The sequence below is a fragment of the Acanthochromis polyacanthus genome, chromosome 13 (assembly GCF_021347895.1).
Source record: "Acanthochromis polyacanthus isolate Apoly-LR-REF ecotype Palm Island chromosome 13, KAUST_Apoly_ChrSc, whole genome shotgun sequence".
Taxonomy (NCBI): domain Eukaryota; kingdom Metazoa; phylum Chordata; class Actinopteri; family Pomacentridae; genus Acanthochromis; species Acanthochromis polyacanthus.
In genome coordinates, this window is record NC_067125.1 from 6,328,838 (window position 1) to 6,341,871 (window position 13,034).

Sequence of the window (13,034 nt, forward strand, 5' to 3'; positions counted from 1 at the left end):
GGGACTGTAAGAGTTTTGTCGACACGAGTCGAATTCAGGAGGAGTGATTTGATGCATCTCGTTAATTTGCTCAGCCTGCTTTTTTAGTATGTGATGCTTACCAGTGTGAGCAACAGCAGGATATGGATTGGACACTCATTACTGTAATGCAAGGCTCAGATCTTGCTGAAATTTTGGCACCAACAACTGTACAGACGGACATCACTTTGGCCTGGCTCAAAAGAAAGCTACATTACATTTTTTATGCATTACATGTCTTTTTTATTATTTTACTTGCACTTGATTAATGTCTACTAGTCCTACAGCAGCAGCACAGATGTTAACCATGAATACATTTTCTGGGCTTTGGCAGAAGAGGTCATAGGTGATGCAGATTATCTTGGATCATTGTGAGCATTCTGTTTGTTCTCTGTGTATTGTTTGTACTTCATTGGCACATTAATATGTAAATAAGTGTCAACCCTGGAAAGAAAGTATGCATCCAGGTCAACCTCATACTTCTCAAAGAAGAAACCGAACAAGAAAGCTGGAGATGTAAACGCTTGTCATGTTAGCTATAAAGGTTTCAAGGCGATGCAAACCAGCAAAATCTAGTTCCTGTCAGCTTTTCTTCAGAACACGGTCTGTTTGCATTCCAAGCCTATGACGGAACAGATTCAGAGCAGTGAAAGTGGCTGAGAGAGCAGCCCTCCCCTGGTGTCTTTGTGCTGTGTTCCAGTTGATCTTTGAACAGAAACCGTGAGGTCACATGAGGTGACACATCAGCCAGAAGTTCTTTGAAGTTTGCTCGGTTTGTCAGGATGCTGAAGTGTTAAATGTTTATTGGCCAGTGTCACATCTTGTCACTCAAGTAGAAAATCCATTGACATGGAAAAGATTAAGTGATTAGTCTAACTAAAACTCCACCTTGCATCTGCCTTCAAGCAAGCAAAAAAACAGCAAAAAACACAGTTAAACCGAACACTGGCACACATTTACATACAGTATGTGCACAAACGTTTAGACGGAAACCAACAGCAGGCCACCAAACGTTCACACTCCTCCTCCTCCTAGATATGTCCTGATAAAATACAATTATACCTTGCAGGTATAGTAAAGCGCTATATAAATACAGACCATTTACCATTATCGTGCTTATAATATAAGATTATTATTCTTCTGATTTTCATTTCTTTGTTGATGTCTGAATAACATCAGTTCAAAAAGGTTAAATGCTGTTTACTGCTGGACAGTTATCTAGCATTAACATAAACAAAAATGTGAAAATGCACAAAAGATACAAGTGCATAAACCTTTAACTGCATCCCCAATCACTGGAATTGGTGGACTAGTGGACTGTGTTTTAATTATTACATTTCATAAAGCTCAGTTTAATGCTCTCTAGGGGATTGATTTGCATGACAATATTAATGGACCGCTAGTATTTGCCTCTGAAAAAGAAAAGATGCCTCCTGCCGTGTATCAAAATCGCTGACGTACAGTTGGTTTTAACTAACTTTAAACCCAATTCATGGCTTCATTATCTGTGTGCACTGAGTGATGCAAACTGTGAATGTGGACAGCAGAGGCGATGGCTGCATGATTATATTTATACGACGTAGGTACACATGGTCTGTTACAAAGACGGCAGTATGTCCCCAATGTTGAACGCTCAGTAAAGAAAAACACACAGTCTGTAGATTTTATATTGTCCCGCTGTGTTTGGATGCTGTTGTTGGAAAGCATATGCTAATTAAAGCACCGCTAAAATCTGGCAGTGACTGCTTTAACTGCAAGTCTGTTAATGATGAATCAGAAAGGACAACAAGAGAGTATGAGGAGACAGACACAGAGAGACACACTGGACACTCAGATGACTTAGATTGTGAGTAAAGTTTACTGACGTCAGTGGAAGTGACGCCAACAGAGCAGCAGTTCTTGCAAGCAAAGCCTGCATCAGGTCTGAGGATTCTGTCAGATTTTCGGGTATATATTGTAGTTAGGAGAGGGGTCAGATTTAGATGAACGACCAATATAGAGACAACTCATCTGCTTAGTCATGTCAGAATAGACAATATCTAACCTTGACCAGAGCAAACAGTCCTGGCATGTCTTACTTCTACAACGTCTGTCTGTTGGAGAATAATTTGGGATGATGCCAGCTAATAGCTGCAAGGAAATAACTTAAAAAGGGGGAAAGAGGAATTTTCCTTCACACCTTGTATAGTTGCAGTCGGTATGCTTGCAAATTTTCAACTAAATGAGGCGTTCACACGACTTTCCACATAAACTTTCATTACCTTCAGTGACAACATTTCGATCAAGGATGGCCTTGTGGACCGTTGTCTACAAGGGTGCAGAGAGCATGAATTGGCTTTAACTTTTCTTAAAAGCTTAATAATAGCCTTGATGTAGAGGTAGCTTTTCCCTTCCAGCCCCTTGAACTCTTGTGTTACCAACAGCCAGACAACGAAGTTGGTGATTAAATATGTCAAATACTTCAGCAGTCTGAGTTTGTTACTTCACATTTAAATCAGAAGCCACCGAGGTGCTTCACCCTCAGGAAGTCCAGGGCTGAGAAAAATGAGAAAGCACTGCTGAATGGCGCCGTCTCACCTCTGTGATGTCTGCCAGTTGATAAATGACTATTCAGATGAAGAAATGCCTCTCGCCTCCTGTCTCTGCATCTCCTCCTGTTTGAGAGGATGCTCAGTGGAAGCTCCTTCAGACGGATCACAAGGAGATGCAGGTCGACCTCATCGCATCTCTCACAGGAAGCTAAATTACTTTTTGCTCTGCCAACGAGCTTCTGTCACTGATAACAAGAAAACAAGAACAGTGTACATGCACACAACCACCTACACACCTCACCTACATCGTGTTCGCTACATCGTAGAATTGAACAACGCCTGACTAGAATACAGATTTGTTTCTACCCAGCTACGACAAGCAGCTAAAACTTTGAGAACATTAGTGAGTGTGTTTTTATGGCCATAATTACCCTGGATAAGAGGATTATTCTCATGTTTAAATTGTATTTCAGATATGTTTTACATACAATCAAGTCTATATATTTGGACATTGACACAATTTTCAGTGTTTTGGCTCTGTGCACAAGGAATTTGAAAAATGAAGATCTAATTAGGGGTATTTACATCCAAATCAGCTGAACGGTGTAGGAATTACAACACATTTTAGATGCACCCTCAACCATTTTAAGGGACCAAAAGTAATTGGACAATTGGCTGCTCAGCTGTTCCATGGCCAGGTGTGTGTTATTCCCTCTTTATGTCATTTACAATGAGAAGATGAAAGGTCTAGAGTTCATTTCTAGTGTGGTATTTGCATTTGGAATCTGGTGAGGTCAACTCTCAACATGAAGTCCAAAGAGTTGTCACTGTCAGTGAAACAAGCTGTCATTAGGTTGAAAAATCAAAACAAACCTATCAGAGAGATCACAAAAACATTAGGTGTGGCCTAAGCAAGTGTTTGGTACATTCTTAAAAAGGAGGAACACACTGGTCACCAAAAGACTGGAAGACCACAGAAAACCAGTGTGATGGATGATAGAAGAAACCTTTTCCTGGTCAAGAAAAACCTCTTCGCAACAGTTGGCCAAATCAAGAACACTCTCCAGGAGGTAAAAACCAACTATTAAGAGTAGACTTGACCAGAGTGAATACAGAGCAGCAGAACTCACCCTTTCTGTTGATAGTATCAGCTGCTGATACTATCAACTTGTGGTCAAGCACTGTTTGTTTGTGAGGAAAAGACTGATCCTGGTTTGAAATGACCACAAGGTGTAAACCACTGATGAGCCTCGGAAGCATGAAGGCCATGTTAGAATTTACCAAAAACAACATCTAGAAGAACCTGTGCAGTTGTGGAACAACATCCTATGGACAGATGAGGCAAAGATCAACTTGTACCAGAATAATGGGAAGAGACGCGTCTGGAGAAGGGAAGGAACTGCCCAATATCCAAAGCATAGCCAGCTCATCAGTGAAGCATGATGGTGGTAGTATAATGTTGTGGGCATGTATGGCTGCCAATGGAAGTGGTTCTCTTATATTTATTGATGATGTGACTGCAGACAAAAGCATTAAGATGAATTCTAAAGTGTTTTGGGCCATGTTGTCTGCTGATGTTCAGCCAAATGCTTCAGAACTCATTGGACGGAGCTTCACAGTGCAGATGGACAATGACCTGAAGCATACTGTGAAAGCAGCCAAAGAGTTTTTTAAGGTAAAGAAGTGGATTGTTCTGCAACGGCCAAGTCAACCACCTGACCTGAACTCAACTGAGCTGCATTTCACTTGCTGAAGACAAAACTGAAGGGACAATGCCCCACGAACAAGCAGGAAGTGAAGACAGCAGCAGTAGAGGCCTTACAGATCATCACCAGCGACCAAACCCAGTGTCTGGTGATGTCTGTGGGTTCAAGACTTCAGACTGTCATTGACTGCAAAGGATTTGCAACCAAATATTAAAAGTGACGATTTGATTGATGATTATTTTAGTTTGTCCAAATATTTTTGGTCAAATAAAAAGTTGGAGGGCACAGAAAATGTGTTGCACTTCCTCCACTGTTCACCTGATTTGGATGTAAATGCCCTCAAATGAGAGTCTGCACTTAAAGTACATCTTGATTGTTTCATTTAAAATCCATTGTGGTGGTGTACAGAGTTGAAATGCTGAAGATTTTGTCGATCTCCAGATATTTATGGGCCTCACTGTAGAACATAGAGAAATCTGCTTTTGAATATCCTTGAATACATGACATGTACTAGTATCCTCGCTGCTGATTTCTTTAACATGAGGTCAAAAAATGTTAATATCTTAAAATAATACTGTTGTTGCTTCAACAGATGTATCTGTGGTAACTTCAAGTGAGGGAGAAGTGTGGGCTGTCCTTTTTTCTTTCACCCAAACAGAAACTCTTGACTCTATTATCTTCCCATAAACAAATTTAACATTTCCCTCCTCAGTGCCTTCATATTTGTGTGCACACTCTCCTCATTCCTCATTACTCATTGATGAGCAGTAGCTCCAGCATCTATAAGGCAGCCGGGTCAGATATTTTATTCATCCACCCACTAATATCATGGAAACTTATTCATATATTTGTATCGAAGCACCAGATTTCTGTAAACACATTATGGTTCGCAGTTTGTCTGAAGAGATAAGTCTTTTCAGAAACCGCATGACTTGACCTTTCCAACAGTGCCAGTTGCTTGTCTGTCAGCAAGGAAATAAATAGAAATAAATGTAATTTAGATCTAATTTAATCATCATTATAACTTGCATGCAGCTGTGTACCCAGCACCACAACATTCTGAATCACACATGGACTCATCACTGCACAGACATGTTAATATCTAAACATGTTAACAGATATGTTATTATCATATTGCTGTTATTAAAATAGCCTGAATAAGCCTGTCGTTTTGTAATGTACGTCTACGTTGTATCAAAATAAACAGCAAAACTCACCCTTTCTGTTTATTCTATCAACATTGTGTCAGACAGTGTTTCTCTGTGAGACAAAGACTGATTCAGATTTGAAATGACCACAAATGTGCACATTGTTTTCAGCATAATTCTGACATCACATCCTACTTTGGGTGAAAAATCCACACAAAATAATTAGTTTGCCTTTCATTACAGTGATTCAAAAGTTCCATCAAAAGATGAGCTCAGGTCTGTGTCAATCTTAGATTTGGGGGCCCCTAGTTTGGTGGTTGGAGCGTCAAATATTCACGTGATCTGTCACTCTGCAAGCGGGCACCGATTTATGAACTCTTCACATTTCAATTACTTCTGCTTGACATTAAGCACATATTTTTTTGCCGATCTTTAATTTATACAGTATCCCACCATCACAGTCTTGATATTACCAGATTACAGAAAATCTCCCCCAGACACAATTATAAGAAGATGTTTTCTTCTGCCAGCATTTTATAGTCAGATATATGCTTTTTAAAAAACTTGGAGAATAACAATTTCATTATACAAAATTTTTTTTCTTGATATGACACTAAAAACATCAGCAATAGTGTGTTCAAATGATAGAAGTTCTAGACAGCATAGACTGTTCTAAACAAAGCAAGATACATTAGGTGTGGACAGCCCTTATAATAAAGATAAGATCTTAAAAAGTGAAGAAAGTCAAAAGCTCACAGGGTTGATAGCTGAGCTGAAGAATTAGAATGATGGAGCTAAGTCGGTGTGAGCTCTGAATGCAAAACGCATCAAAATGTGTCCAGTTAGTGGTCTCAGAGGGAGCTGGGACTCTCAAAGAGAGAATCTCATGTAATAATATTAACTGCCTCAAATTTACTGTTGGGCTTCGCAGTGGCTTGGTGGTTAGCACTTTTGCCTTGCAGCTAGAAGAGCCTCAGTTTGCATTTCGGCCCTACAGGGATCTTTCTGCATGGAGTTTGCATGTTCTCTCTGTACATGTGTGGGTTTTCTCCAGGTTCTCCAGCTTCCTCCCACAGTCCAAAAACATGCTGAGGCTAATTGATGATTCTAAATTGTCCATAGATGTGAATGCGAGTGTGATTGTTTGTCTTCCTGTGATAGACAGTTACCTGTCCAGAATGTCTCCTGCCTTCACCCTAAGTCAGCTGGGATAGACTCCAGCCCCCCATGACCGTAATGATGATTAAGTGATGTATAGATAATGGTTGGAAATTTACTGTTCTATAGGTGTCCTGGCCATAGATCTCAAGTTCTATCTTGTAACTGATCATGGCTGAAGAAAAGAAGTGGCGCTCTGACTTCCAAAAGCTGACCGATACACAAAAAGACAAACAAAACAAAACAGTCTCCCTCAGCAGCATTTTTTAACAATTTAGCAACAAAACTTTGCTAATTATGTTTGTGTAGCAAGTGTTATTTGTTATCTGTCAAGTACCGTTAATATAGCTTGACTGCCCTTACCACAGAAAGATTTTCAGTTTCCAAATTTCTTTAACCATTGATGGCATTTAGCTGCCAGCCAGTAAGATCTCATATAGCCTGTTAAAGCTTTACCGCTGCAGTGGTAAACCAGCCAAGAGAAACTGCAAATTATCTGATGACAAAAGCAGCACAAATAGAGGGTTGATCTTAAACTCTCCCCCCCCTGTGGCTCCATCCAATTTGGGTCTAATCCTGTTTGTTCTGGCTTTAGCGGGGGCTGCCACTGTTGTGCTGCACATCAGTCTTAAGGCACCAACAGCCAAAGAAACTCAAGCCTGACTGTCAGCCTGCTGCTGGATGTGTTCTCAACCAGCCCAAACTGATGGCTAGCCCCCACCCATTCCACGCCTAATCCTATGATCTCGCTGCTAGGAGACAGACTGAAAGACAAATCCTCTGTGTATACAATGAGAAGTACAATCTCTTCTTCCATATGGATTACAGAAAGTGATCCAAATCCTGCATAGAACGTGATGCTAAATGCATTGAGAGAAACAAAGGGAACAGTGTAAAGAGACGTGGTTGTAAAAGGGGAGATTAACTAGAAAACACATGAGAAAGGAAAGACTAAAGAAAGGAACAGAAAGAGTTTCTTGGCTCTTAAAATAGACCAGTTGGCTTGATGGCTGTTTAAGCTCTTACGTTTTGTTAAAAATTCAAATTAGTGTTCCAAAAAATGTATCTGTGTGTAGACTGCAGCGGTCTGAAAAAGACTGTCCCTGTATTAGTTCAGCAGAGCATAGTTTAGTTGGAGTAGAAATAAGTTAACGAGAAACCCGTGGTGACTTATACGTAGAAGCATGTCGGAATAATTATAATCGATGAAAAAAATCTCGGATTAAAGTATAGTGTTCGCAAGGTGCTTTACTCTAATGGTAGCTTACCTAATGCCTGCCGTTCAACTGAGGCGCTGATTCTACAATGTGTTTTAGGTTATGGTTTTATTAGTCAACATGGGTTGTTTAAATTATTTATAAACTTACAAAGTAATAATTAACATTAGGGTTTGGCCACCAAATAGTCGCATTAGTATCCAAAAATGCAACTGTTCGTGATCTATTGGACTTAGATCTTAGGGTTCTGTGTTGTAGCCCTAATTGGTCTGGTATGACTGGTAGCTCATGTTCACTTCATCTTGCTCACTAATGCTAACAAACATTACCCTGATCAGCCACGACATTAAACCCACCTGGTTAAGATTGGGTAGGCCTCCCTTGTTGTGTCAATACGGCTCTGAATCATTGGGTCATTGACTCTGGACCTCGGGGAGCATCCTGTGGTATCTGGCATCGGGATGCTGGCCTTTGGTTCCTGTGGTTTGTAGTGCGGGGCCTCCGTAGATTAGGCTTGTTCCTTCCTATGGAGGCTCTGTTTGCTTGGCATTTCACAACTTTGGAGTTTGCAGGCCAAGTCTATGCCTTTGTCATGTTCGTCAAGCTGTTCCTGATCAATTTTTGTGACGTGGCAGAGGTCAGTGCCCTGTTAGGGGGGGAATATTAATGTTTAGGTATGTAGAACGTGTCAAAGTAACATCCCCGTGAATGCCAGGAACCAAGGTTGCCCATTAGAGCGTTAATATGTAATGAGATGATCAGTGTTATACACCTCACCTGTCAGGGGTTAAAATGTTGTGGCTGAATGGTGTAGATGCTTAGTTTTGTGACTGATTGACATTTTACAGTTCCACAGGTTAACTTTCAGTGGATTCATTTCAAAACGAAGTAGACAACAGAAAATATCTTACCAGGAGATATCAAAATATTTGCCGCGTTCAGTCTGTGAAATGTTGCCTTTTAGACAGCAAATATGAGCAGTTTGCTGTAGCTACCAAGAAGTCCAAGTCTTTTATTTTGCTATAAACTACTATATTTTCTTGCCAATTAGGATACACTGCTTAAATTTGAATGAAATAGCCTTTGTTTGGTTTTTTTCTTTTTTTTAGACTGAAAATTCTGCTGACTAAAGGATTGTTTAATCCAAATAAATTGGGCATGAAATGATGGTCAGTCATGATCATTACTTATATTATCCTGTATATGAGAATGCTTTATCTTTAAACAGACTGATTAAAGATCCCATGTGATGCTTTTTAGGTTTTCCACATTCCTTAATGTGTTATATAGGGGCTTTTCAGGGCATGTAAGAGCCCAAAGCCCACGCTAAAGCGAGCTATTCTCTCCAGAAAACACGGCTCCTTAACTGTCCAAAACACTTTATTGGAATTGCAGGCTTTTCTTCCATCTCTTATCTACATCACCATGTAACATATTTTCATAATGTCTGCATAGAGAGTCGTTCATGAAAAGGATGAGCAGCTGCCTCACACTCCGCCTTTATTTCCCAACTGGAACTGCTTCTCTTAGGGCTTCATCCATATACTCTACTGTAGATTTGGGATTATAGTATGTATTCAACATTTCCTTGTTTTAATCGGGCCAGATGACCAATCAGAGCAAACTGTTCCTTCTGAGAGGGAAGACTTAAAGAGACAGATACAACAGAAGGTTTCAGACCGAAGGTGAGACAAGGTGCCGCAGTAATGTACGGTATAAAAAAAATACGTTGTTCTTGGTACATTAAGACATGTAAACATTTTTCAGTACCCCAGAAAATGCTGTTAGAAACCTGAAAATGTGCATAATATAGGCTCTTTAAAACGCATGGCTGTATGCAATCCAGTCTAAAAGGGGTGGTATTTTTCTTCAGAAACATTTCAGGAAGCCCAAATTGAATGACAAACAGAACTGGCAGAAAAAATGAGAAACTGCACAACAGAGGAGGAAGGGTGTTTAGAAGGGGCAGAGATTAATTCAAAGGAAGGAACAGAGACGGACTACGAATAGCTCTCCATGCACTCTCAGCCCAGACAGCGTCCATCAGTTGAACAGGGACCTTTGAAAGAATGCCACAGAAGCAGAGCCGAGAGCAGACACTGCTTTCTCTGTTCAGCTCTCGAGACTCTGGAAGAAAACACAGTGATTTGGAAGGCAGACGATAAGATGCAGTGAACCTCCTTCATTCATTCTGCCTGACTCTCCGTGCCACGGTTTCTGAAAAACACTTGCTGTAAACTTGTAGCCACAAATAGCTTGATCACGCTGCTTTTAAAAGTTGATACACGGACAGACATTTTGGTTTAAACATGCTATTTTGTGCTGACTTTTATCATATTTAAAATCCGTGTAGTTCATGTGAAATAATTAGGATTCCTTGTCAGTGAAAAGCCTCTGAAACAGCTCAGTGAAAGGCAGAATAATTAAATGATTTTAGGTGGTGTGTAGCATCCTTCCAAGGCAGAAGTCAGTACATGTTTTTCAAATATATACCTCTGAATAGTAAAGTTCTCTGGGAACCAGAGCACCTCGACTAAGCCCACAGTAGGTACAAGCAAACTCCTCACAGAAGAAGCAGACGTGTAATTCAGACTGCAAACTTTCCTGCTGTGAGTTGACAGTACTAACCATTGAGCCGGCTCGTGGCTCTTGGGACACATCAGTAAGCTTGAAATGTTTTTTAAAAGTGTGGCTTTCAACCCAGACAAGTTTCAGCCATGTTACTGTGAGGCTGGTCCATTTGTTACTCTGTCAGTAGGCCGAGTCAAGCCACTTTGGCTCAGAATTGGTCAAAGGAGCTGGATAGGATCCATAGTGGGATTTTTAGACCTCCAGCAGCTTCTAAGACAAGTTTGCAATGGTGGAGTGTAAGGGCAAGATTAGCTGAAGAGTTAACCTGTTTGAGTTGCTAAGAAATCCACCAGTAATGTGAGCCTCTGTGTATTTGGTTCACCAATATAGTGTGTTTCTTCATGACATTGCATTGCAGCAGTGATTGAGCCACAATCAACCTTTTTCCAAGTAACTGTTTCTTTGTTTCCCACAACCCACTACACAGATAAGAGACCAGGAGGATTTTTTTTTTATAGAATCTGACAAAAAGTAAAGAGGCCAGATTAAAGCCAGAGGGTTTCTCACGTTGAGCCCAGCTTTGGCTGACTTCCTAAATAAAGGGAGCTGCTGCAGCTTTTTCGTTGTTTTGCACCATGCACTTTCATTTACGCTCCTCTGCTGTAGCATAAATGGAATAGAGTTAAGAGATCAGTTGAGCGATCCATCCATCCATTATCTTTACACCGCTTAATGCTCATTAGGATTGCAAGGGGGCTGGAATTTATCCCAGATGACTTAAGGTGAAGACAGGAGACACCCTGGACAGGTAACCAGTCTATCATAATGCTACTTATACAGAACCTATACAACCAATCACAGTTGCATTCACACCTATGAACAATTAAGATTTACCAGTTAGCCTTAGCGTATTTTGGACTGTTGGGAGGAAGCCGGAGTACCCAGAGAAAACCAACACATGCACAGGGAGAATATGTGAATTCCATGCAGAAAGATCCCAGGAAGGCCGGAACAGGGGATCCTCAAGGTGGAAGGTGAAAGTGCTAACCACCAGCCTCTGTGCAGCCCCAACTAGTGAAGTGACTGATTAATCATGAAAGAAATTATTCATGCAAAATAAGTGAAACATTCTCTAATTCTAATCTCTTAAGTGTGAGGGTTTCTGCTTTTCTTTCTCAAATACACTACTGTTCAAAAGGTTGGGATCACCCAGACAATTTCATGTTTTCCATGAAAACTCCCGCTTTTATCCATGAGCTAACATAACTGCACAAGGGTTTTCTAATCATCAATGAGCCTTTCAACAGCATTAGCTAACACAATGTAGCATTAGAACACAGGAGTGATGGTTGCTGGAAATGTTCCTCTGTACCCCTATGGAGATATTCCATTAAAAATCAGCCGTTTCCAGCTACAACAGTCATTTACCACATTAACAATGTCTACACTGGATTTATCATGTATTTAATGTGATCTTCATTAAAAAAAAATGCTTTTCTTTCAAAAATAAGGACAGTTCTAAGTGACACCAAACTTTTGTACAATAATGTTTGTGAAGTATATTGATGGTGTTTTATGTAGAGTTGTTGGTTGATTAAAAGTCACCAAAAGAGATCCTCTTCAACCTTGAAAAGGTGTTTTTTCCGACTACTTCGACATATTCCATAGATCAGATGAAGTAACAGAGAAGCGTATGATGAAATAACAAATAAGACATGATTCTCCTTTGAGGCTGAGAAGTATGTACATCGTGGTTGGGAAAGTGTTGCAATTTTTATGTCTTGTAGGCTGCCTCATACATTACATGACCACTGAAAATACTGTTTTCACAGAACTGCAGCATAAATGAGCAAAACAGCTAAAATTTTATGCATGTTGGCATAGATTGAAACTGTATGCATGTTATTTCTGGAAGATCTCACCAAATGGATCCCATCTTCTCTTCATCCTTTCCCCCTCTGCTGCTCTTGTCTTTCTAACTTCTCTAAACCTTGTTCCAATCCACCCCCTTTTCCTCTGACCTCTCAGGGGTGTGGAGCCCTACGACCCCCCCACCACGGTGCTGGTCCAGAGACACGAGCCCCAGGGTGTCTCCACCATCCTCAGCAGCACAGACTTCTTCCAGAGCGAACAGAACCGCAGAGTGATCCTGGAGCAGGTGGACAGCTTCCAGCTCCGAGACAAGTACATGTTTGCCACGATCACACGGGTAAGAGGAACATTAGGAAGGGCAGTTTTCTTCTCTTTGGCACTGTTGTCAGGCAGATGCAAATGTTTGACTCAGTAATGGTCATGGCCTTTATTACAGGTTGACTCTCTGAAGTGATTAGTCAGGGGACAATCTGTGGTAGTTCTGATACGTAATGCAGCAAAATATGTGCATTTTTCTCTGCTTTGTGTCATTGTTAATGGAAGCAAATTGGATTTTTGGCCATTGATCAGATGATATAGGTAATTATTCGATTTTGGGATTAGGTAGGATGTGATTGAGATTCGCATTTATATTTTTATATCTTACCACTAGCGCATATTCTAGGCAAATATTGATAAACTAGTAAGTTGTAGGACCAGTAAGTTACAAACACGTTAAGCTTGGGTTCTGCTCAAGCTTTCTTTCTGTTAAAAGGGTGTTTTTCCTTGCCACTGTCGCCTTGGGGCTTTCTCTGGGGGTTCAGGCATATGGGC

At 40.6% G+C, this 13,034-nt stretch overlaps 1 protein-coding gene across 2 annotated transcripts in view; it reads left to right on the forward strand.

Moving 5' to 3' along the window:
* sorl1 (sortilin-related receptor, L(DLR class) A repeats containing) overlaps positions 1-13,034 on the forward strand; it is a 130,404-nt gene that overhangs the window by 41,095 nt on the left and 76,275 nt on the right. For both annotated transcript variants that reach the window (XM_022210725.2, XM_022210727.2), the window contains exon 6: positions 12,378-12,558. In XM_022210725.2, coding sequence (XP_022066417.1) covers positions 12,378-12,558 — 181 coding nt within the window. The remainder of the gene's footprint in view (positions 1-12,377; positions 12,559-13,034) is intronic.